This window comes from Trachurus trachurus, assembly GCF_905171665.1.
Source record: "Trachurus trachurus genome assembly, chromosome: 6".
NCBI lineage: Eukaryota > Metazoa > Chordata > Actinopteri > Carangiformes > Carangidae > Trachurus > Trachurus trachurus.
The window spans coordinates 29,761,033-29,787,854 of NC_139897.1; the positions used below are offsets into that span (position 1 = coordinate 29,761,033).

Sequence of the window (26,822 nt, forward strand, 5' to 3'; positions counted from 1 at the left end):
ATCTCGGCTACTGTGTTTCGGTAACCATCTTTAGGGTTCACTGCAGGAAAATCCACTCTTGCATCTGGGAAAAGATGAAAAACGAGCAGATGTGAAATGTTAGAACTGTGTTTATCAACAGACTGTTTGAGAAGGGACGTCAGAGACCTTGTTCAGAATAATGAAAACAAACACTCAGCCTACATGAAGATGTCAGACTCAGACAGCTTCATTTTCACTGAACATATTTTAATCTTCAGAAACTGACACTAATCAACGTCCTCTGATGATCAGCTCAATCTCCGTCTGATCTACAACCTTTGATGACGGAAACAAATCACATTTACCTGCTCGATTTTCTTCTCCATATCTTAGGCTGTTGCTCTGATTATATTTATTATCTATTAAAAAAATTCTTCTCAAGGAGCAATGGAATAATCTCTAAGACCTCAAAAACATCTCAAGGACCATTGGGCCGCCTCAAGAATTCCCTATTACCATCTCAAGGATCCCTGGAGACCACGGTAGATCTTACAAGAAAATCTAAGAAGGACAAAGAGTAAATCAGCTGCACAGACAGGACTATAAATAAACAGCTAAAGTAAACCTTCTGTAGGACCTATGAAACCATCTCAAGGACTGCTGTGGCCTCTTTAATCCCAAGAACCTTGTCAATGACTCTTGTAACATCCAGGACAACAGATAAACATTTATAGAACCAATTTGAAGGATCCTCAGTGCATCTTTGAAAACCACTACAGCTTCCTCAATGATCAACAGAACCTTGATCTACAGTATAATGTCCCTGAAGAACAAAAAACTACCTTGGCCTCCTTTACATACTCCATAAATGCAGCCTCACAGCTTCTTCAACGACGCCTGCATCCCTCATGGAAACCTCTGGAGCCTCCAGAAAGACTAACAGAGTCCCAATGAGACCCATGAAAATGTAAATAACAAAAAACAAACAAACATCAACCTTATATGTCCCTTCTAGCTTTCCTTAATGTTCCCAGAAATATCTAAATTACATGACTCATGGAGGATCCTCAGTTCCTTTTAATGCCACAAAACACTTAACATCTATAATTACCTCAAACATCCAGAAAAGCTCAGTAACTTTCTTTAAAGCTTTCCAAACCTCCTAAACGCACCAAGAAACCTTCTTCAATGACACAGGAGCCTCCATACATAAACCTTCTGTCCTGTCCTGTCTTAAACTTTGCCTATATTGGTAGGAGGTAAAGCTAGAAGAGAACACCACAAAATAAATGTGCTGGTAGGATTTATCTGATGTGAAAAATATCAAGCACATTTGGTCTTTATGTTAATAAAAGGAAAAGGTTAATCTACCTCTTTATTTTTAGCACTCCCACATAGGCTGTATGAACATCATGTGTGAACACCTGCAGTCACTCCACTCTTCTCTTCTTTGTGTTTTCCACGTGGATGGTTTTATAGGAACTTTTTCTTTTTAATGCAATGAAAATGATTTTATTTTGCCCACAACATGCTTTCAGACTAAAACAGGGCACAAAAAAAACAGCAGTGACCTTGTACAATATAATCATACCAAAAACATGAGGCAGCTCATTATTGCTGCTTACCCTATACAATGCAGCCGTCTGGTACAACATAGAAACATGAATGTACTTCACACATAACCTGCTGCAGCGGATCAGTGTCGCCCCCTGCTCACGGTCCTGACAACGCACAGGGGAAATACACATGTTCAAGCGGCGGACTGAAGGTCGATAATGTCTTTAATATTTAACCTTTATGGTTCAGTGGTTGAAATAAACAGCAGTAAAAACACCAGTCTCTGCACCCAGATCATGACACTCCCCTCCCCCACATCCTGTTCAAAGTTTACTTTCACTTTTGAACCAGCGCGGTTGTGTCACAGTCTATTTTCTCATGTGAAGGTAAGGTGAACAGTTTGAATGTTTTCCTCGTTAACACCTGTCGTTACCTGAGTTCTCTGCCCTTCAACTTCTCATTGTTGTGTTGTTGTTGTGTTATTATAATGTTACTGTAGCTGAGTCAGAGCTGTAACTGTAAAGTCTGGACCAACAGAACCTGTTGTCGGTAGAAGAGCAGAAGTAGAGTTGTTCAATGATCAGTAGTTAAAACGAGTGGTTATTTGTGTGCAGCTCCACTCAGAGACAGGCCAAAGACACAAGCGAACTAAACACCTGCTTAGGTCCTCATAACCACACGGGGCCCCAAAAAGCAACAAACTTTGTCAATCCCTAGAGAATACCTGCGTTGCACTTCAAGTTGTTGTTGCACATTGCTATTGTAGTTCATTTAAAAAAAGATTTAGGCTACACTACAGGCTCAGGACTGATGTGGACTCAGTGTGGTGGGCTGAGCGGCTCACAGGGTTTTTAATATGATGTTGATGATTGTGGTGATCAGTACTGTTACTGCCTATCATCAGTACAGTTGTCAGGTACTTGTACTTTCCTTGAGTATTTCCTTGTTGTGCTACTTCCTGCTTGTACTGCAGCTGAGTTGAGGCCCAGTTGTTGTGTGTGTAACAATCAGCTGTAGCTTGTTTGATCCAGTGGTTTTCTACAGGGACGCTGTCCACACAGAGACTGTGTCACATCAACTCAGTGGATCTCAGTCCTTGTGTGTGTCAGTGGATGGAAACAGTCGTCCATGGATCATGTTGCTGGGCTGCTCTTCACTTCACTGCAGCTTCATGACGCCATCTAGTGGACTGATAGTAGAAGTACAGCAGCTGATGGCAGCTTCCTCTTCCTCACTGCTGTGTGACTGCATTCAGCTGACACTGATATGAAGCAGAGAAGAAGAGCCAATCAGTGGAGGAGCAGCTGGAGACATGATGGACATGTGAGCTGCTGTGCACATGAATGATGTGTGTTTCCTCTGCAGGTGAAGCTACAAAGTGTGTGTGAGCTGATGTGGATGTGACCTCAGCAGCATGGATCAGTGTGAGGACAGAGAGGAGGGAGCCCCTCCCTCTAAAACCACTCTGTGTGGGGGACATCAGGACCAGACCAGAGGTCAAAGGTCAGAATTAAAACTGTCAGACTTTTCTCTCTAAAAGTCAGTTGTTGTGTTTATTAAAAGATTGAATATATTTTTCAGCAGTTTTTCTCCAACATGCACATTTATCAGTTGTGTTGTTGTTTCAGGATCCAGCAGCAGAGACCAGACTCTCCTGAACCCAGCTGTCTGTCTCTAAAGAGCGACAACTCAAAGGATGAGATATTGAACTTTAAAGGATCAGCTGATCAGATGTAAGACAAAACTTAATTTCAAAGCTTTTGAGTTTCTGTTGAATGTTCTTCCTGTGGAGTCAAAAAGAGTTACAACTCAGACACACATTGACATTGTCCAGCTGCAGTAAAGAGTCCCTGCCTGAACATCAACATGTTAATATTCAGTAATTCTCACAGTGCAGCCCAGTAGCAACAGGAAATATGTCAGCACCTTCTACTTAAAACAGGAAGTAACCACTGGGTTAAAATCATCTTTTCATTTACTCTAAATGTTGATGGTCTTGTTTCCACCTGGTAGAAGGAACATGGTGATGTTGGCTGCATCAAGTCGCCTCCTGGTGGCAGCTTTGAGGTGTGCAACAGGGCGAGGGGCCGATCAGTGATTTCTAGTGAGTTCAGAGTGATGTCAGACACAGAGAGCAGAGACAGAGGATCAGATCAGTTACAGGAGCTGAAGCAGAATCTCAGCAGCTGCTTTTTACAGGAGCAGACGAACAAACGTCCACAAATACTGAGAGAGAGAATCAGCAAAACTCAGGTAAAGATAGAAACGTCAACTCATCTTCAGAACAAAACAAAGAGATAAATGACATTTTCTGACGTAAAAAACAAAATCCTTCATCATCATTGTTTACAGATTTTATCTACAGGAATAAGGATTTTTTTATTAAGGTCCATCTTTATTGTGTTCATTTTTTTATTTTTGAAAACCTAAAACTATTTAACATCAGTTGTGTTGTTGTTTCAGGATCCAGCAGCAGAGACCAGACTCTCCTGAACCCAGCTGTCTGTCTTTACAGAGCAACGTGTCACATGACCGGTACATTAACTTCAAAGGAGGACGTGGATCAGCTGATCAGATGTAAGCTGTAACTGACAGTCAGATTCAGGTTATAGAAATGAACCAGTTTGTACGACGTGTTGTTGGACCAAGTCTGAAATCAAAGTGTCTCTGTTGTGAACGTCCTCATGGGACATATAAAGTCCATCTTGTATTATCTCTCTGTACTGATGTTCACTTCACACTGATTCCTCCACAGAGTGGACCAGGAGAGCTCAGAGGTTCCCAGTGGTCAGTCTGCCCAGCAGCATCAAACACACCTGGACTCCATGTTTATGGTGAGGACATGTCCAACAGCTGCTGTTACATCTGTTGTGTTCACAATCATCTCCATGCTGCACTTTGACACCAGTGGATTGTCAGTCTGTCAGGTTTTAGTTTGATGCTGTCACTCATAGAGTTTCTGTTCCAGCTGCTGGAGGAGAACATGGTCACTTTTGTGAAGAACGAGCTGAAGAAGATCCACAAGCTTCTGAGTCCAGATTACCCAGAATGCTCAGGGACTCAGAGGGAGGATGAAGAGGTGGTGGATGGTGAGGATGAAGAGCAGAGGAGCATCAGAGAGGCGTTAGAGAAGATCACAGTGAAGTTCCTGAGGAGCAGGAAGCAGGAGGAGCTGGCTGAGCGTCTGCAGAGCAGTAAGGGGATTTCTGTAAAGATTCAACATCATGGACAAATGAGATGTTCACTGACATCAACACATGGAGGGAAACATGTTCATATAGTCATTATTAGAGGAATTATCATGTTATATTTATTATTGGTCTGATTTCTTGTGTTTTCATTCAGAACATCTTGCCGCAGTTTGTCGACATAAACTCAAATCTGCCCTGAAGAAGAATTTCCAGTGTGTGTTTGAGGGGATCTCTAAAGCAGGAAACCAAACCCTTCTGAACCAGATCTACACAGAGCTCTACATCTCAGAGGGAGGGGCTGGAGGGGTCAATGATGAACATGAGGTCAGACAGATTGAAACAGCTTCAAGGAAACCAGACAGACCAGAAACAACCATCAGACAAGAAGACATCTTTAAATCCCCACCTGGAAGAGACCGACCAATCAGAACAGTGATGACAAAGGGAGTGGCTGGCATTGGGAAAACAGTCTTAACACAGAAGTTCACTCTGGACTGGGCTGAAGACAAAGACAACCAGGACATACACTTCACATTTCCCTTCACCTTCAGAGAGCTGAATGTGCTGAAAGAGGAAAAGTTCAGCTTGGTGGAACTTGTTCATCACTTCTTCTCTGAAGCCAAAGAAGCAGGAATCTGCAGGTTTGATCAGTTCCAGGTCGTCTTCATCTTTGACGGTCTGGACGAGTGTCGACTTCCTCTGGACTTCCACAACACTGAGATCCTGACTGATGTGACAGAGTCCACCTCAGTGGACGTGCTGCTGACCAACCTCATCAGGGGGAAACTGCTTCCCTCTGCTCGTCTCTGGATAACCACACGACCTGCAGCGGCCAATCAGATCCCTCCTGAGTGTGTTGACATGGTGACAGAGGTCAGAGGGTTCACTGACCCACAGAAGGAGGAGTACTTCAGGAAGAGGTTCAGAGATGAGGAGCAGGCCAGAGAGATCATCTCCCACATCAAGACATCACGAAGCCTCCACATCATGTGCCACATCCCAGTCTTCTGCTGGATCACTGCTACAGTTCTGGAGCTGTTGAAGACCAGAGGGGGAGGAGAGCTGCCCAAGACCCTGACTGAGATGTACATCCACTTCCTGGTGGTTTATCTAAAACTGAAGAAGGTCAAGTATGATGGAGGAGCTGAGACAGATCCACACTGGAGTCCAGAGAGCAGGAAGATGATTGAGTCTCTGGGAAAACTGGCTTTTGAGCAGCTGCAGAAAGGAAACCTGATCTTCTATGAATCAGACCTGACAGAGTGTGGCATCGATATCAGAGCAGCCTCAGTGTACTCAGGAGTGTTCACACAGATCTTTAAAGAGGAGAGAGGCCTGTACCAGGACAAGGTGTTCTGCTTCGTCCATCTGAGTGTTCAGGAGTTTCTGGCTGCTCTTCATGTTCATCTGACCTTCATCAACTCTGGACTCAACCTGAATTCACAACAACAAACAACATCTCTGTGGTCTCAAGTGTTTAAAGACACATTTACACCTTTCTACCAGAGTGCTGTGGACAAGGCCTTACAGAGTCCAAATGGACACCTGGACTTGTTCCTCCGCTTCCTCTTGGGTCTTTCACTGGAGACCAATCAGAATCTCCTACGAGGTCTGATGACAAAGACAGGAAGTAACTCACGGTCCAGTCAGGAAACAGTCCAGTACATCAAGAAGAAGATCGAAGAGACTCCCTCTGCAGAAAAAAGCATAAATCTGTTCCACTGTCTGAATGAACTGAACGATCGTTCTCTAGTGGAGGAGATCCAACAGTCCCTGAGATCAGGACGTCTCTCCACAGATAAACTGTCTCCTGCTCAATGGTCAGCTCTGGTCTTCATCTTACTGTCATCAGAAGAAGATCTGGATGAGTTTGATCTGAAGAAATACTCTGCTTCAGAGAAGGCTCTTCTGAGGCTGCTGCCAGTGGTCAAAGCCTCTAATAAAGCTCTGTAAGTGTAGAGATAGTTGGATTTATTCATCATTATATAAAACACTTCTGTCTTTTCAACAGGACAGAAAATAAATTCCTTCCTTCTTTAATTCGCCTTGTTATCTCTTCAGACTGAGCAGCTGTAACCTCTCAAAGAGAAGCTGTGAAGCTCTGTCCTCAGTCCTCAGCTCCCAGTCCTCTAGTCTGAGAGAGCTGGACCTGAGTAACAACAACCTGCAGGACTCAGGAGTGAAGCTGCTGTCTGGTGGACTGGAGAGTCCACACTGTACACTGGAGACTCTCAGGTGAGGCTCCATCAAGCTGTTTTTTCTGATGACACTTGAACACACCTCCAGACGGAAGGTGTTGACAGAGGTTTCCTGTGTGTTGTTGTGTGTGTTCAGTCTGTCAGGATGTCTGGTCACAGAGGAAGGCTGTGCTTCTCTGGCCTCAGCTCTGAACTCCAACCCCTCCCATCTGAGACACCTGAACCTGAGTAACAACAAACTTCAGGACGCAGGAGTGAAGCTGCTGTCTGGTGGACTGGAGACTCTCAGGTGAGGATCCATCAAGCTGTTTATCTGTTGACACTGATGACACAGCAGTGGTCCGTTTCAGGAAGCAGGCTCAACAAACTCAGAGTCAAATCCCTAGCTCAGGGTTGATTGAGCCTTAACTGGAAAACTCTTGAGTTTTTGGTTTCAGAACAGGTGATCAGAATTAGTACAATTGGGGCGTCGCGTGGTGTAGTGGTGAGAGCGGGCGCCCCATGTATAGAGGCACAGTCCTCGCTGCAGTCGGCCCTGGTTTGAGTCCCGCGTTGGGCGCCATTTACTGCATGTCATTCCCCCTCTCTCTGCCTCCCCGTTTCCTGTCTGTCTCAACTGTACTATCTATAAAGGCATAAATGCCCAAAATATACTTAAAAAAAAAAAAGAATTAGATCAATCAACCCAGAGTATGTTGAGCCTGGGGAAGGTGCGTTCACCATGAGCACAAGAAGCCATCATCAGTGGAGCACAGATGACACGATTCGCAATGACAGAAAGAAAGAAATAGAGCCGTGAATTTCACTCCAACCCAACTCGAGAGTTTAATGGAGGCTTATGTGGAGTATGAACACATTAAAAACATCAAATTGAGCCGAAACCGCGTGAGCTGACATGGGAAAAAGAGTGCAGTGTGTTCTCTAAAAAACTCGGAACACAATGGAACAAAAGCTCATTAAAATACAAATACTGTATGTTGTCATATAGCTCACTTGGTAGCTCATGTGCCTTTTATGCAGTCAGCCCTGGTTCGAAACCAAGGGTTTATCATACATTTTGGTCGGCAATGCATTTTCTCATGATTATATAAAAGAGTAGCCTATGTGGTTGTGTGTAATCTGTGGCCTCTCAAAAATGCCCATTTAAATTTGATAGCTCTATTGATCTGTTCAGCTGTATCCACTTCAAATCAAACAGTAAGACATTTAGCTTTTACTTTAATGTTGCAATATTTGGGTTATTTAATTGCTGAATAGTTGCTATGGACACAGAGGAGCCGACAGAGGTTCACTGAATCTTCAATATCATGTATAACAATTTCTGTTCACACTGTCCCACATGAAAACCTGCAAGGTCTTGTCTTATAGGCTAACAGAGCGATATGCAGCCCGTCGAGCCGTTGTCATGCTGCTGCGTTCACTGTCTCTGATGTAAAAAAGAAAAGAAAAGAAAAAAAGAATAAAATAAATACTTTTAAAAAGCTGTTAAAAATGTAATGACGAAATATAAATATAAAATCTGCTCTGATGATAATGAATTATCGCCTATCCACAATGTGTGGATTAAACAGTAGCTATCTTTTATAGAGGTAATAAATCTTCCAACAGAATCTACTGTAATGATCCGCTCTGCTACAGCCTTTAAATAAGTTTCACTTCCACATCCATGACTTCATTCACTAAATGACACGATGTCTTTCCTTCCTGCTCCACGCTCAGCATCAACCTTAGGTTTAGATGGATCAAACCTGCCAGGGAGCAGGTTTGCTTCACAGCACATGTTGCCATAGTGACTGACTCAGCATTACGCTGATCCGGCTCTCTGAAACGGAAAACTCAGAGTTTCCTCATCTCAGGCTCAGCATACTCAGAGTTTCCACTAATCCCGCTTTCTGAAACAGACGGAAGGTGTTGACAGAGGTTTCCTGTGTGTTGTTGTGTGTGTTCAGTCTGTCAGGATGTCTGGTCACAGAGGAAGGCTGTGCTTCTCTGGCCTCAGCTCTGAGTTCCAACCCCTCCCATCTGAGACACCTGGACCTGAGTAACAACAACCTGCAGGACTCGGGAGTGAAGCTGCTGTCTGGTGGACTGGAGAGTTCACACTGTACACTGGAGACTCTCAGGTGAGGATCCATTAAGCTGTTTATCTGATTACACTTGAACACACCTCCAGGTGTTGACAGTGGTTTCCTGTGTATTGTTGTGTGTGTTCAGTCTGTCAGGATGTCTGGTCACAGAGGAAGGCTGTGCTTCTCTGGCCTCAGCTCTGAGTTCCAACCCCTCCCATCTGAGACACCTGGACCTGAGTAACAACAACCTGCAGGACTCGGGAGTGAAGCTGCTGTCTGGTGGACTGGAGAGTTCACACTGTACACTGGAGACTCTCAGGTGAGGCTCCATTAAGATGTTTATCTGATTACACTTGAACACACCTCCAGGTGTTGACAGTGGTTTCCTGTGTGTTGTTGTGTGTGTTCAGTCTGTCAGGATGTCTGGTCACAGAGGAAGGCTGTGCTTCTCTGGTCTCAGCTCTGAGTTCCAACCCCTCCCATCTGAGACATCTGGACCTGAGTAACAACAACCTGCAGGACTCGGGAGTGAAGCTGCTGTCTGGTGGACTGGAGAGTTCACACTGTACACTGGAGACTCTCAGGTGAGGATCCATTAAGCTGTTTATCTGATTACACTTGAACACACCTCCAGGTGTTGACAGTGGTTTCCTGTGTGTTGTTGTGTGTGTTCAGTCTGTCAGGATGTCTGGTCACAGAGGAAGGCTGTGCTTCTCTGGCCTCAGCTCTGAGTTCCAACCCCTCCCATCTGAGAGAGCTGGACCTGAGCTACAATCATCCAGGAGCCTCAGGAGTGAAGCTGCTGTCTGCTGGACTGGAGGATCCAGACTGGAGACTGGACTCTCTCAGGTATGGAGAGGCTGCTGCAGCCACACACACTGTCTGATAGAGGAGGAGGAGCTGGAACATTTTCTATGGCCCCGTTCACACCTGGTATTACCATCTGTCTCAGGTGATTAATGCATTGATGACATCAGATCTGATCACTCAGACCATATCCAGAGGTGGTGTTGGCCACAGTCAAGCTCCGCCCACTCCACTGACGTCCTCTGTCACAGTCTGACTCGTCCCAACACAGTTTATACTGAAGCCAAAATCTCAGTGTTTCAAACATGAGCTGTGCAGCTTCCATCCATCACAGTGATGAACTACTGGGATCAGGAGTTTCTCCTCATGACTTCTTTGTCTCATCATGACTCACTGTGTCATATTCAGGAGAAGAGATCTCAGTGATGAAACCAGCTGTTGGCAGCTGTGCTCTGAGTCTCTCCAGATGTTTTGATCAGACTTTATTTCAGAGTGTATCAACAACATTTCAGCTGCAGCTGCTTTATTATCGTCCCACATTAGCGCCGTCATGTTCTGTGTTTACAAACCCAGTACGCACGTTGTGCTGTGTTCACGTGTTGACGGAAGTTCCCCGTTCCCGTTTTGCGAGCCGTTCTTCAGACCTTTTTATGTTCATATTTCTATGGTTTATGTGTAATAAGGGTAATTGGGATAAGTCAAGTCGGCAACTACCAAAATTATGACCGAGTTGACGAGTTGTTTTCCGAAATGAGGGACTATTCTGATTTCAGTCAGAAAGTTGTTTTTCCGATTATAGGGAGGTCACTTGAACGCAGCATTCACTGCAGGCCACAGGTCTCATGAAGGAGTAAAAAAAAAAAAAAACGACCCATACAGCAGTGCTGACAAAAAATATATAATAAATCTTATCGGGCCGATAAGTTTATGATTTCGGATTTATCGAAATGACGTCATAATTTCCTGATATCGGGCCGATAATTATCGGACCGATAACTATCGTGCATCCCTAGTAATCATGTTCAGAAACACTTTTTGTTATACTGGGTGAAATGGTCCTTCTATCCTGAGAGTAGTCAATTCATTATGTTTTCAGAAAAAGAAACGAAAACAATCAGCCCTCTGTGGCAGCTGCAGGACTGACAAAACTCTGACCAATCCATGCTTTTCGCTCCGAAAAGGAAAAACCAATCAGATGCATTCATGTCTGGTTCTGCCTACGCCCAATCAAGCTGCCATTTCTCCCCCTCTCCCTCCTCTCGCATGTGCGATCACAGTCTTCACCCTGGTCTGCAGAAAGCCACACTCCAGTCTGATGAGTGGCAATGTAGCTCTGGCAATGCGCAGGGCCGGCTCTAGCCATTTTGGTGCCCTAGGCGAGATTACTCTCAGGCGCCCCCCCCCCAACAATGATCATAATGATCATAACGATAACATAGCAGTGTATCTCTATGTCCCCTCTGACCCTGAGATACACAATTTGCACAACAATCAGTAAAATTGCATTGAGTAAATCCTGGGTGAAGACATGAAAAAATTAGTCTCTTCACAATCATGAGAACAAACTGTTGTGGTGCTTGAAATGGGTATACGAAAGTCTCGGCTTCACAAAAGCAGTGGAATATACTATATGATATAAGGCGATAAGTGTAGAAAAAAAATTGTGAAATTGCTTTTTGAGCATAAATGTTAGGCCTAACTGTCATTCTCAAATGTCTCAAATGTGGGATAACAGAAGCTAAATATTGACTTCACATTACATTTCAAACTTCATGAGATGTGTGTAGCCCGAAATGAGAAATTGTCTCCAAATATCAACTAAATAGACAAAAAAACACACAAAATTTACAATATTTAGCCTATACAATGTACCCTATATGTGTTGTCATTGTGGTACTGTTTGAGAGGTAAAAAAAAAAAAAAAAAACTAGTTTGATAGCTCAGCAGGTCTGAATACAGAGCTGGAGCTGATCTGGAGCTGTGGCCCACTGGCCCTGCTGTCTCAGCAGGCTGAAATCTCAACTCTCGATTCTTTTTTCATAATCTTCCTCATCAAATTAGTCAGAACTTTAAACCTCTGAAGCACCGTCATCATCCTCACTGCTTCTCTCTCTCTCTCTCTCTCTCTCTCTCTCTCTCTCTCTCTCTCTCTCTCTCTCTCTCTCTCTCTATCCCTCTGAACGACTCTGCTGTTTCGAAGTGCTTCACAGTTGTTGTTTTGATTGACAGGTCGTCAAGGGCGTGCGGCCGTGCGTATTTGAAAGAGGAGAGCCTCCCAATCACAGTAGTTGAACCGCATTTCCACTGCATAAATGACCGAAATATGAAAAAAAAAAAACATATCGAGACGGTTGCGCAAACGCGCCGGCATTTGTGCCACACATCTAATTAAAAATGTGGCATTTCTAACAAGAAAACGGCTTGAGAGCATTCCTGCTGCAGACAGGTATCTGTGTGACTATACACAATTTAGGAACATGTTTGTCATTGTTTATTTATTTGTTTTGGGGTTTTTTTTCTACACAGAAAACACTAAGTGAGGGGGCGCCAGCGGACATCTTTTTTTTTTTCTTTTTCCCCTTGACTGGCGACGCCCCTCCAGCAGTTGGCGCTCTAGGCGACCGCCTATATCGCCTATGCCTAGAGCCGGCCCTGGCAATGCGCCTTAGGTGTCCTCACCCACATCTACGTAAAGGTGAAGGCGTGGCTTCAGAGAGAAGTCTGAGGAAAGGGGCTGGGACTTTTGACTTGTGATGATCGCGATAAGCGCGTTTAGCATTTATTAGCGCTGCAGCGCGACCTGTGCAGCAGCAGGAGACTGACAGTGACAGTGACAGTGCTGAAATGCTGTTGAACACCACAATAATAATAGTGGGTTTTATTTCGGTGAGAGCCCAAACGAGACTGTGGCAGGACACCTCTGCCTCTGTTTCACTTTATGTTGCTGGTAATGTGTAAAAGTAGTAGGCTAAAGTTAAATTATTTTGTATGCACTAATTAAAGGGGCAGAGTTTTAAGAAACATTTTAGCTTTTATATTTTATAAGATATAATTTTTGTAAGAACCACAATTAATATAGGTTATATATTTCAGTGAATATCTAATTGTTCTTAGCATTTGTTAGATAACTTTCTTTGCCCAATAAATTAAAACATGTTGGAACTATCAATGTCTACTCTCTTGCCGCCAGAATCTCACCTATTTTTAACCTCAGCCTGTCACAATGATGTATCAGATGTCAGACTGTCTCATTCTTTCAGTTTTAACCTGAATATACAAGGCATGATTGATTTTCCCAACAATCAAAGTATACCAAACCGAACCGAAAACCGTGAGCACAAAACCGTGAACCAAACCGAAAAGTGGATTTTGTGAACCGTTTCACCCCTATTAAATATGTCACGCCTGTTATATAAAAATTGGTTGGTTAAAGTGAAATAAAGATTCTTCTTCTGTATCTGAAAACATTTCGAGTTATTGTGGATAACATATTCTGTAGAGGTAATGGACCTTTTTAGGGTGTGCTACAACTCTCTGGTCCTGTGCTAAAAAACTGTCAGCCTCTGTAGCACTAGTGCTGCTGAAAAAGTTAACGTACAGCCCTGAAACCTCTAAAAACTTTCGGATGAAGTTACTCGGCTCGTTATCGCCAGTGTGAAGACGACGGAGTCGGCCCCGGGCTATCGGTTTAGTAGACCGGCTACTGCCTGAGACGTGCCGGTAGCATGGATGTAGCCTACTAGCCTCAGACTACCTCTGTATTTCTCCTAAAACAAACGTTGGAGCAAATTTCCTAACAGGCGATATCTGGATAAACTGACCACAGGCTGGGGAGAGACAGATTGTGCAGGTTTAACACGAGCAAAAGCTGTGTAACCCTGAGTAAATCTGGACCCTAGTCTCATGCTAAAATTGACTGTAAATTCATCTATATAGTTTTTTTTTTTTTTTAAATGTTCCGGGGGAGCATGCCCCCGGACCCCCCTAGGGGGTCGGTATCTTGGCACCTTTTGAGAAGTTTGCACCCCTGCTATTTACATGTTCTATCAGAAGTGACCCATAGCAGATATCCGATTTGTATCTGATTTATTTCCACATATAACAGGGGCCTGAATCTGATTTGACAATATCCGATTCAATGCGCTTTTGTCCCGTTTACACATTCATGTTACAGATCCGATCTGAGCCACTTGAGAGGAAAAAAATCTGAATTGGGCCACTTGAACCGTGCAGTGTAAAGACAGCCAAGTGGCTCCTTATTGAAAGTCTCCAGCAGCTGGAGCTTCACTTCCTGTCTGAGTCCATGTGCTCTGAGCTGAGCCTGGTTCTCTCTGCTCTACAGTTTCTCTGCTTCCTCTGGACTCTGACTTCAAGTCCAGTAAGAATGTGTGGACAGGTTTGATGGAGCTCAGGACTGGTCCTGAGGACGGCTGCTTTGTTCCACATGATGTGACTGATCTCAGTGAGTCAGTGTGTTGCAGCTGATCAGTGTGAAGAGCAGAGAAGAACAGAGTGATTGATCATGAGATCCTGATCCGTCCTGTCACTGTGATCAGATGGTTTCTATTAGAGCTCCTTCATCCACTCACTGCTGCTGTGGCTCCTGTGGAAACCTGCTCACAGCCTCATTCTTCAGCTTCCTGGGGAGTTTTCTTCAAACAAACACAAGTTGTGTTCACACTCAGTGTTTCTCACTAAACTCACTGTTTCACTGAGCTCTAACAAACGTGTTGAGTGTGTTTCCTTCCTCATCAAACACTGAAACCACCACTCTTCTTCTTCTTCTTCTTCACCTGTTGTGTCTTCATCTTATTTGCTGTGACGTGTGTTTGTGCAGCTTGAGAGCCAGAGAGTGAAAGTGTGTGTCTCACACTGCAGTGACATCACATGGAGAAAACACATGATGAAGTGTTTCCTCCTCGTCTCCTCCTGCTCTGTATCATCACTAGATAAAGACTCCAGCTCCTTCTTCTCTGTGCTCAGTGTTCATCCATACATACCTGTAATATTCTCAGAGAATATGATTTCCGACCGGTCCCTGAAGTATACATGAATGTGATTGGCACAGGTGGCATGTGTGTGTGTTTACTTCCTAGTTCTACTGCAGACAGTGATGCAGACTGCTGTGTGTTCCCGAAGTGGTGAATAAAAGTACAGTTAGCAGCACGTCGTGTGTTGCCTCAAGTTCTGTTACCCAGTACAGAACAAGACATGGTGTCAGAGTAAAAGGAAAGACAAGCGTCGCAACAAGATGGACGTCGCCGGAGTTCCGTCACCTCGTATGGACTGGGATGCGAGCAACCTGCCCGAAGCATGGCGAAAATTCAAGCTCCACGTGGAATTGATGTTTTCTGGTCCGTTTAAGAAGAAGGGAGAAGACGAAAAGTGCAGCTACCTTCTCATTTGGGTCGGCGAAAGAGGCCGGGACATATACAACACATGGACGCTTACAGACGACGAACGAAAGGTACTGAATACGTACTATGGGCGCTATGAAGCATACGTCATGCCAAAGTCAAACATCTTATTTGCTCGTTATAAATTCCAAGAAAAAGTCCAAGGAGCTAACGAGCCATTTGAACAGTTTTTGACGGATTTGAGACTGCTTGTGAAGGACTGTAATTATGCAAACAACGAGGAAATGGTGAGAGACCGTGTCGTGTTTGGGATCCATTCACCTAAAGTAAGAGAAAAGCTACTGCATGTCGGTTCCGACTTGACGTTGGATAGAGCTATAGACATTGTCAGATCTCATGATATGGCCCAAGCACAGCTCAAGACTATAGCTAGCGGCAACAGTGGCCTGCAGGAGCAGTCTGTCCATGCTATCGGTCGCCATTATTCAAGGAAGACAGCTTGGAAAACGCGCCAGGACAGGGCAACAGGAAATATGGAGAGCACCTACAGACCTGAAGGGGACAGAGAGCGTCATAAAACCTGTGGCTACTGCGGAAACAAGCCTCATGGAGCAAAAGACAGCTGTCCAGCGAAAGGTAAACAGTGCAAAATATGCAGCAAATGGAATCATTTTGCAAAAGTATGCCGCTCAAAGCAAAGTAAAGGAGTGCACACTGTAAGTGAAATTGACTCACACAGCAAGACAGACAATGAAGATTTGTTTATTGATGCAGTAACACAAGACAGTAATAACAAAAGACAAACTGAACAGGCATATGCAGATGTGTTGGTTGGACCTAGTAAAACTACAGTCACCTTTAAGCTAGACACTGGAGCCTCAGCTAATGTCATTCCCACTAATGTTTTCCAAAGGCTTGGGATACAGGACACACTACAACCAACAACACGCCCTCTCTATGGCTATGGGGGTGAGAAGCTATCTGTCAGAGGAAAGTGCAACATCAAATGCCAGTACAAAGACATTCATCTGACATTAAAGGTCCACATCGTTGACACACTGGCTCCTCCAGTGCTAGGATTAAAAGCATGTTTGGACTTTGGACTCATTAAACTCATACTGTCTGTGCACAGCTCACCTGAGACATCAGTTATGGATGAGTTTGCTGATGTATTCACAGGAATAGGACTGTTTCCTGGAGAGTGCACAATTCACATTAACCCCAATGCAGTACCTGTAGTTCACCCACCTAGGCGCGTCCCTTTGGCCCTCCGCGACCGCCTCAAGGAGGAACTACAAAACATGGAAAAACAAGACATTATTGTGAAAGTCACTGAACCAACTGAATGGGTTAATTCCATGGTCGCAGCAGAAAAACCACGCACAGGAAAACTGAGAGTATGTCTTGATCCAAGGGACCTGAATAAAGTCATAAAACGCCCGCACTACCCTTTACCTACCCTTGATGACACCACATCCAAATTGGCAGGAGCCTGTTTCTTCAGTGTAATGGATGCAAGGTCGGGCTACTGGGCCATTAAGCTCTCAGATGAGTCCTCACAGCTGACAACATTCAACACTGTTTTTGGACGATACAGATTCCTCCGCTTGCCTTTTGGATTGATCTCTGCTCAGGATGAGTTTCAGCGTAAAGTTGATGAGACTTATGAGGGTTTGCAGGGTGTCACAGCAATAGTTGACGATATCCTCATCTATGGCAAGACTAAAGAAGAACATGATACCAACCTCCGTGCCATGTTGCAGCGCTCCAGGGAGCGAGGAGTCAAGCTCAACCCAGATAAGAGTACAATCTGTGCCACTGAGGTCAGCTACTTTGGACACAGAATCACCAAGGATGGAATCAAGCCGGATCCAGCTAAGATTGCAGCTGTAAAGGACATGGAGCCACCAAAAGACAAAGGTGAGCTGGAAACAATCCTTGGCATGATTAATTATTTGTCCAAATTTGCCCCTGGACTGTCTGATGTCAATGCACCCATGCGTCACCTGTTAAAAGATTCGAGTGAATTCAGATGGGATGCACAACAGGAGGAAGCATTCAAGAAAATTAAAGAGCTGCTCACTCAGGAACCAGGTCCAGTATTAAGATACTTTGACCCGAGCAAAGAACTCAGACTCCAAGTTGACGCATCAAAATATGGATTAGGTGCAGTACTGTTACAAGAAGGAAAGCCCATAGGCTATGCATCTAAATCACTGACTGATTGTGAAGTCAATTATGCACAAATTGAGAAGGAGCTATATGCTATTTTGTTTGGATGCAAGCGCTTCCACCAGTACATCTATGGTCGCCACATCACCGTGGAAAGTGACCATAAGCCACTTGAATCCATCTTGAGAAAACCACTTGCAGCAGCGCCTCCAAGGTTACAAAGAATGATGCTTCAGCTACAGAGGTATAACTTTACCATCACTCACAGACCAGGCAAGGACATTCCTGTCGCAGACACTCTCTCCAGAAAGTCACTGCCTGACCAGGACACCAGCCTCAGTGAAGGTATGGACATGCAGGTGCACACTGTTTACAGCAACCTACCTGTCAGTGACACTAGACTTGAAGACATCAAGACAGAGACTGGAAAAGATGCTCAACTCATCGTGCTGAGAAAGACAATTAAGTCAGGATGGCCTGAGGAGAGGAAACTATGCCCTCAGAGCATAGCAGAATATTGGAACCACCGGGACGAGCTCTCGCAAATGAACAACATCCTGTTCAAGGGGGAAAAGATCATCATACCCACCTCACTGCGCACAGAGATGTTATCCCGTATCCATGCAGGTCACATGGGTATGGAGAAGTGCAAACAGCGTGCGCGTGACATCATCTTCTGGCCTGGGATGAACAAGCAGATTGAGGAGTTAGTTGGGAAATGCCACATCTGTAATGAACATAAACCATCAAACACTAAAGAGCCAATGATAAGTCACAAGATCCCAGACAGGCCGTGGCAAACAGTTGCTACTGACCTGTTCACCTGGAACAATGAGGACTATTTAGTCACAGTAGACTATTACAGCAGATACTTCGAGCTTGACAGATTACACAGCACCACAGCCGCTGCTGTGATACATAAACTGAAAGCTTCTTTTGCAAGACACGGGATACCAGAGACTGTTATATCGGACAATGGTCCACAGTACAGATGTAGAGAGTTTGAGGGTTTTGCAAACACATGGGGGTTCACACACATTACCTCTAGCCCGCACTATCCTCAAAGTAACGGCTTAGCCGAGAAGTCTGTTCACATTGCAAAGTCCCTTATGGAAAAGGCCAAAGCTGATCAGAAAGACCCCTACCTGAGTCTGCTTGAGTATCGCAATACCCCAGTGGACAACTTCAAATCACCAGTTCAGCTGCTCATGAGTCGTCGCACACGATCAATCCTGCCTAACACCCATCAGCAGCTGCAACCCAAGATCATCAGACACAAAGATGTTCACATCAGGAGAACCCACAGACAACAACAGCAGAAAAAATACTACGACAGATGAGCTAAGCAGATGTCACCTCTGCATGAAGGACAATACATCCGCTTTCAGGAGAAAGGCTACTGGAAACCAGCAGTTGTCATTCGCTCAGCTGATACTGAAAGATCATACCACATACGCGCATCAGAAGGAGGACAAGAATACAGGCGAAACAGACGACACCTCCTGGACACAACAGAGACACTGAACACTCAGACTGAAGAAAACACAAAACATGACACACAACATACACTGCACACTGACACACATACCTCAAAGATGACAACAGAGGCAGCCCCACAGGCTGTGCGGTATCAGACAAGGTCTGGACGCGAGGTTAAACCCAGAGTTGTTATGGACTTATAGAAATATGCTCAATGATGTTCAGATACATATAAGTCAATGACAGTGTTATTGTGTTCTACTTAAGATATGTTATCCAGTATGACATTTGAGCAAGCTAAGTGATAATTGAGATCTGTTTATTGAATCCTTACGTTATGAAAGTCATAAATGTGCTAACTTGATTTCAGCATGTTTCAGCAAGGTTTTATTGCACAGAAAAGCTATCTTGAATGTTGTGTTTCATATTTTCTTAAAAGAAGGGGGATGTAATATTCTCAGAGAATATGATTTCCGACCGGTCCCTGAAGTATACATGAATGTGATTGGCACAGGTGGCATGTGTGTGTGTTTACTTCCTAGTTCTACTGCAGACAGTGATGCAGACTGCTGTGTGTTCCCGAAGTGGTGAATAAAAGTACAGTTAGCAGCACGTCGTGTGTTGCCTCAAGTTCTGTTACCCAGTACAGAACAAGACAATACCAGCCTCCATGTGAACACAGTGATAAAACAGTGTGTGTGTGAGAGCCATGTAATGTCCATGTGTGCATGCTGACAGAGAACGTGCTGCTCTGACCCCCCTCCTCCTTTCAGGGTGCAGCCTGCTGGAGTCAGATGGTTGACACCAGGTCCATGGAGATGTAAGTGTGTTTTTACTTACTTATTTAAAAAAAACTGTTAAAAATAACATGATTCAGAAATATGACCTGGTGTAAATGTAATAAAACCACACGTAAAGGTGTATACACACACATGTGCTTAAGTGTCTGCGTGTGTACATGTATGTGTGAAAATTTTTGTTTGTATGGATTTCTATACAGATATTGGTGTTTATGTATTTATGTGTATATGTGCGCATGTGATAGTAAATGTATATATGTGTCTATACTGCATGTAGCATGTCAATACTTAATAGAAATGTATTAAGATGATGAGTAGCTGGGCTGCAGCCGCTCAATTTATTTTATGTCACTTTTGTTGTAAACGTTGTTTGTTGATGTTTTTCTTCTTCTTCTTCCATTTCTTCTTTGCTTGGATGTGGGTACTATCTAATTTGTGAATTAATTCTTTGTAACAAGGGGTAGACAATATAAGTTCGCTTCTTTCTGCCCCCTTTCATTCAAGAGTTACAGTATTGTCATTGTTTATTTTATTTTTTGTTTTTATGCTCGATAAATGAATGAAATAAATAAATAAACTAAACTAAACTAAACTAACTAAACTTTGAGCAGCACATTCAACCATCTTCACACTGTCACATCACTGACGTCATGAGTCTTCATCAAACTGTCAATAACTGATCACATGATCAATAACTGCAGCTGTGTCTTGTTCTCTCCATCAGATTCCTGTCGACTCACAATCGACACAAACACAGTGAACACAAACATCAAACTGTCTGACAACAACAGGAAGGCGACATGGGTGAAGGAGCATCAGTCATATCCTGATCATCCAGACAGATTTGACTGGTGTTGTCAGCTGCTGTGTTCAACTGGTCTGACTGGTCGCTGCTACTGGGAGGTCGAGTGGAGAGGATGGGTTTATATATCAGTGAGTTACAGAGGAATCAGCAGGAAAGGAAAAAGTTTAGACAGTTGGTTTGGAGGGAACGATCAGTCCTGGAGTCTGGAGTGCTCTGTTGGTCGTTACTACGTCTGGCACAATAACAGACGGACAGACATCACCTCCTCCTCCTCCTCCTCCTCCTCTGCCTCTAACAGAGTAGCAGTGTATGTGGACTGTCCTGCTGGCTCTCTGTCCTTCTACAGAGTCTCCTCTGACTCACTGATCCACCTCTACACCTTCAACACCACCTTCACTCAACCTCTGTATCCTGGGTTTACACTCTTCAAGTCCAGTTCTGGTTCCTCAGTGTCTCTGTGTTGAGTGAATCAGAGTCTCCTCCTGTCACAGAAACCTTCTCACTGTTGAACAGACAGTTCAGTCTCTACATGTCTGTCTCTGTCTCTCACTCACGTTTTCACATTCATGGATTAAATCAGTTGGTTTTTTAAAAATATTTTCTCAATGATTCTTGTAAACTTCTTCCTCTTCCTTTAAAGATGGATGATTCATGTTCAACTTTACAGGCTGTTTGTGAGCTGGTCACAGGTAAACAGACAGAACAATAAACACAACTGGAAACAAACATAATGTTGTATAGACGCTGAATATAATGAATTACATGCAATTTATTTTTCTTTGTGGTTTTACTGAATCATTACTGCATTTCCTGCTGATGAGCTACTAATCCTACCAGATAATGATTTTTCTGTTAACATGCCACTGAGTTCATTATTAAACTGTATTCATCTCTGTCCTGTAAATAATCTGATGTGAAATAATTAAGCAATATATATTGATATATTGCTTTTATAAAACGGTTACCAATAAAGACAATATGAAAGAGGAATACGCAATCAATTTCATGTAGTTTTTATTCAACCAGAAATATTATCTAATCAAAAAGCCCCACTGTGAAAAAAACAGTCCCATCTCTCAGGACGTTAGCTCCAAGTTAGCTCTGCATGTCGTCTTTTCCTCCTCTATCTTTAATAATCTGACGATGTGTGGCTAGTTTGCTGGTAGGAGGTAAAACTAGAGGAGGACGCCACAAAATAAATGTGCTGGTAGGATTTATCTGATCTGAAAACTGATTTCAGGCACATTTGGTCTTTACATTGATAAAAGTAAAAGGTTAATCTACCTCTTTATTTTGGCATTCCCACATAGGCTGTATGAACATATCACACCACCTCTTGTCATTGATACAAAGTGACATGTAAAAAAATCCTCATGTGGGCAGAGATCTTAACCCCTCAATGTTTAACCCAAAGTTACGCCTATGATGCCCCCCGCTGGTCAAAACGAGACACCACACCAACAGACACAAAAGCTGTTTTTAATATTTTATTCATGTATAAAATACATAATCTCTAATCTCTCTGCAACAAATGACAGAAACAAATGTAACAGTTTGGGTTTAACCATCTGTGTGTGACGACCTTCACACTAAAACCTCGATAATAATAATCAATTATTTGATTTAACTTTAACCTAAAATCTTCTGAGTGCAGAGTTAATTCTCTCTTTAACCAAACACGGATCATAACCTGATCAGACCTGAACTCATCAATAGCCCAATCACCAATCAATAGCCGAACAGTGAAAGTGAATCAGAGTCAAACAGCATTGAGTTCAGACGTGAGGTCATCGATCAGTGACCTCATCATGAACAATAAACAGAAACTCTGAGGTTGAACCTTTGACCTTCAGTCAGACTGACGATCTGAACTTTCTCTTAAAGACACAGTGAACATTTCTTTGTGAGGTCATGCGACGTTGTGATGTCATCACTCCTCCAGGCTGCCGTCGCTGAGCAGGAAATGAGGTCTGACCAGCGACAGCATGGGGCCCCTCGGGGCCCCGGCCAGACAGTACGCCTCGTCCGGCCCGACGCCCCGAGACCGCAGCGTCCTCAGCGCGGCGCAGCAGCTCTCTCTGCCGCCGCGCGCCGTCACCATGACGAAGCTGAGCGGGCTGTCGACCATGCCGAACCTCCGCCGCATCTCAACGAGCCGAGCCGACAAACTCTGCAAAAGGAGAGAGACAGTGAACGCAACCTCCAGGTCAGAGCAGAGGACGACCAGACAAGGCCGTTTTATTTGTATCGCCCGTTTTTACAAACAGTTTGTCTCAAAGGGCTTCACATCCCATCATAACAACATCCTCTGCCCTTTGACCCTCACATCCACTGAGGAAAAACTCCATGGAAAACCCTTTTAAAGGACAATTCCAGGCGAATTCAACTCAGGGGTGTATTTTCCTATCATTTTAGGTCTAAAAGAATGAATCTGAAGATTTGCAGTTTAGTTGCTCCTGTTTTGTGGTGGTTGTGTCTGTCCCCGCATCGCCACGGCAGCAATGAATGGGAGCGGATGCAAGTTCCGCTGTTTAGGCTGTTTACATCCCTCAAAGCTGCAATTTCTTTCCACAGACAGCGTCAGATGGCGACTCAAACATGCACCGAGAAGTTTATTTACTTCAAGCAAGCCGACATGTTTGTAAAACTAGATCTCGTGCGAGACCCAAGTTAATGCGCTCGGTGTGTTCAGGTGCAGTTGGAGCTATTGTTTGTGTGATAAACACAGGAATATCAACTCTTGACTTGCTTCAAGTGTACATTTTTTTCCACGGACAGCGTCAGGTGGATACTCAAACATGCGCCGATAAGTTTTTTTTACTTGAAGCAAGTCAAGAGTTGATATTCCTGTGTTTATGACACAAACGGGAGCTTTCCCACTGCACCTGAACACACCGAGCGCATCAACTTGGGTCTCGCGCGAGACTCCAGGAGACTTTGAATTAGATCTAGTTTTACAAACATGTCGGCTTGCTTGAAGTAAATAAACTTCTCGGTGCATGTTTGAGTCGCCATCTGACGCTGTCTGTGGAAAAAAACTTGCGGCTTTGAGGGATGTAAACAGCCTAAGCAGCAGAACTTACATCCGCTCCCATTCATTGCTGCCGTGGCGATGCGGGGACAGACACAACTACCTATGATAGGAACATACACCCCCGAGTTGAATTCACCTGGAATTGTCCTTTAAAAGGGAAAAACTGGAGAAACCTCAGAGTGAGCAACAGAGGAGGGATCCCTCCCCCAGGACAGGCAGTAGATGTCGTATACAGACAAGTTTATACTGTATACAAACAGTTTATAACATGGAATATGGGAAAGGTTAACAAGAGCTGATGAAAGAGGCAGCTGGTGGCGGCGGCGGCGAGTAGCTACCTGAGCGGCCCGTTGACACGCCGACGCCGGGCTGACGTCGGGCTGGACGACGGCGTCGCCACAGAATAAAACTCTGAGCTGCTCAGACGAACAGGAAGCCGTCTGCTGGTCCAACAGCGCCGAGAGGACGCCTGGACCGAGGACAAGGAGGATTCACCTTCTGACACCACACTCACCAATACACCATCAATACATGATTAGAGCTGCAACAATGAATCAACTAATCGAACAATAGTTGATTATTAAATTAATCATCAACTTTTTTGATAATCGAATAATCGGATGGGTAGTTTTTTAAAGGGATAGTTCAACATCTTGGCAAATTGGCCCATTGCCATAACCCCTATAGTCATAGCAGTAGGTTTGTTACCTTTAATTGTTGGTGCAAACTATTTTTAGAATGGCGGAGCAGAGCCGTGAGCTGCTCAGAGCTACGCTACGGAGGCTCATGGGATTTCTTGGTTTCCGTCATCAAACTCATCAAATCCACAATCCAACAACTCCAAAACGCTCTGGTGGACAAGTTGTGACCTGCACATTCACCACGCTATGAGATAATAACACAACGTTACCAGACAGAGTTGTTTTAGAGGGAAATGCAGAGACTGCTGATGAAAAACTGTCCCTGTGCATCAGCAGTTTTGCATGAATTACAAAACTACAAACTAATAGGAAAACACCTTGTGATGTCACACTGACATCACACCAACATTAAACTGACACGTTTCATTAGTTGTTAGTGTCTCAGCTGAATGTGAAAATGTCTCATAATGAACAGAATATAAATATTTGTTTTAGCTACTGAATGTGGAGTCGTTGAGTGACGTTTTCTGTCCACAATAAATCAGAAATTAATTTGTCCTGAAAAGAGACCAAACACTGCACTCACAACTGTGTGTAGAGACAGAAGTGCTGCGGGTCAGTGAAGCAGCCACCATGCACACACACACACACACACACACACACACACACACACACACACACACACACACACACACACACACACACACACACACACACACACACACACACACACACACACACACACACACAACACAGGAAGTGTGTTCTCAGCGTCACTCTCATTGGGATTTATTGAGTCTTTCCTCCTCCAGCAGCGTCTCATAATGAACTTCCTTCACTGTTGGTTTGGCTGCTGCAGATGGAGTCATGGAGTCGGTGGACTGGCTGTAACTCATCAGGGAGGCAGCAGATCCATAGATGGACTTTACCCGGTGGTGGTGGTGGAGCAGCTGATGAAGGTGGTGCCCTCCCTGTCCCTCATTGGTCAGTGATCGCTCTACTGTGGGCAACACTGATGATTTCTGTGCTCACTGATTCACACGTCGACTCGTCTTCTTGTGTCACTGGAAGGTCACAGGAAGTTTCACATTTCAAAAATAAAAGTGGATTAATTCTTCCTTACCTCTCTGAGCTTCTTCTATGAGAGCTCAGATCTGACTCTGTGTTTTATGTCTTCACTTCATCTCTTGCTGTGTCTATGTGGAGTTTCCATTGCTCATACATTCTCCTTCATCTTGACCTTTTCACCTTTTGAGTACACACATCGTCTCCATGGTGACCAGAGCACATCTCTCTGAAACTTGGAGATCAGTTAGACTTGGTTATTTCACTCCAGTGGTTTCCTCCTGATGTATCTACTTGTATTAAACCCCCTGCTGGACAATAAGTGACATCACAGCACTATTATAGCTGTTAGACTACCAATAACTGTTTATCATAATAATTATCATCTGATTCATTCAAAGTTATCCACTGAGTGTTTTATGTCAGTGATAGATGATTGTCATAGTATATGGTTCAGTTCACCTGGGAACATGTTGATTGTTGTTACTGTAGCTTACCTTCCTTATGTTACTTTGACTATATGTCTGTAATATTGTGTGTGTGATAAACAGGAAATTCTTTGATACTTCAGTTCGGACACATGTCAGCATTTTGTATTTGTATGTGATACTTTCTCATCCTGACTGAAGTTAACCACCTGTTCATCAGTCCACAACAAACACATTACATTACACATTATTTAATGTCATAAACTGTCTACGTGGTAAAATTCAAGTGTCCTTCAGTCCACATACACTTTTTTTTAAGTATATATTTTGGGCTTTTATTGCCTTTTATTGATAGGATAGTCGAGAGAGAGAGAGAGAGAGAGAGAGAGAGAGAGAGAGAGAGAGAGAGAGAGAGAGAGAGAGAGAGAGAGGAGAGAGTGAGCTAAACCCCGCCCCTAGTCCACATACACTTTAAATACATGTTACAGGAGCAGCTCGTTTGGCTGTTACAGACTACATATGGCTGAGTTTAACAGAAATTAGGCTTTTTTTTTCTTTTACACTAATTCTATTTTAACGATATACAATGACAATGACTGAATAAATATGAAAGAGTTTATGATACTTACCACCAATCTTGACTGTAGCAGATAAATGTGGAGAACAGTGAAAAATAGACTGAAGTCTACACAATGTTACAGGAAATATATAGAACTGCAAGCAGATATGCTATGTGAATATGTGTCAGCATAAAAAGACCAGAAAGTAAGGCTCTCGTACTAATTTCATCTGACGAGTTGTAGTCCGTTACATACAATATTCACGTGTTAGTAAAAAAAGGAAACAGTTTCAACTAAATACTGATTCCTGATTAAAACAAATAAACCACAATATCAGTGACTGTAGATTTAACACGTCTTACTTTACTGAACATTATCTTTGTTGTTTGTCAGTGTTGTCATTTATGAAAATCCATGATTCAAAGCCCCATGTGGTTCCTATAAAAGTCTTATTACTCATCCATTTAATCCACTAGCATATTAGCATTCATTAAAACGTAGCATCAAATCCAGAATGCCGTTCACTCAGCCCAGTGGCATGATGGGAGTTACACTACTGATATATTCAGTGGGCCACATAACACGGAGGTCACCCCGAAAGTCAGCAGCTTTTTCAGTTTATGCAACAGGCGAGCAGCTCTGATAGTTATAATAAAAACTCTTATAATCTCTGACATGGTCGCTGCTCTTCAACAGAC

The 26,822-nt window shown here is 43.7% G+C and overlaps 2 protein-coding genes across 2 annotated transcripts in view; one reads left to right on the top strand and one right to left on the bottom strand.

The window, feature by feature from the left end:
* Nucleotides 1–2,932: 2,932 nt before the first annotated feature.
* Nucleotides 2,933–26,822, top strand: part of LOC310987545 (uncharacterized protein) — a gene marked incomplete at both ends in the record, with an annotated part of 181,470 nt that continues 157,580 nt past the window's right edge. The window contains 10 exons of the mRNA XM_083973855.1: nucleotides 2,933–3,021; nucleotides 3,147–3,251; nucleotides 4,274–4,352; nucleotides 4,487–4,712; nucleotides 4,864–6,658; nucleotides 6,771–6,944; nucleotides 7,044–7,196; nucleotides 8,857–9,030; nucleotides 9,122–9,295; nucleotides 9,387–9,560. Coding sequence (XP_083829981.1) covers nucleotides 2,933–3,021; nucleotides 3,147–3,251; nucleotides 4,274–4,352; nucleotides 4,487–4,712; nucleotides 4,864–6,658; nucleotides 6,771–6,944; nucleotides 7,044–7,196; nucleotides 8,857–9,030; nucleotides 9,122–9,295; nucleotides 9,387–9,560 — 3,143 coding nt within the window. The remainder of the gene's footprint in view (nucleotides 3,022–3,146; nucleotides 3,252–4,273; nucleotides 4,353–4,486; nucleotides 4,713–4,863; nucleotides 6,659–6,770; nucleotides 6,945–7,043; nucleotides 7,197–8,856; nucleotides 9,031–9,121; nucleotides 9,296–9,386; nucleotides 9,561–26,822) is intronic.
* The window catches only part of LOC310987599 (cytosolic 5'-nucleotidase 1A-like), a 48,034-nt gene continuing 43,518 nt past the window's right edge, over nucleotides 22,307–26,822 (bottom strand). The window contains exon 6 of the mRNA XM_083973928.1: nucleotides 22,307–22,566. Coding sequence (XP_083830054.1) covers nucleotides 22,327–22,566 — 240 coding nt within the window. The 3' untranslated portion in view covers nucleotides 22,307–22,326. The remainder of the gene's footprint in view (nucleotides 22,567–26,822) is intronic.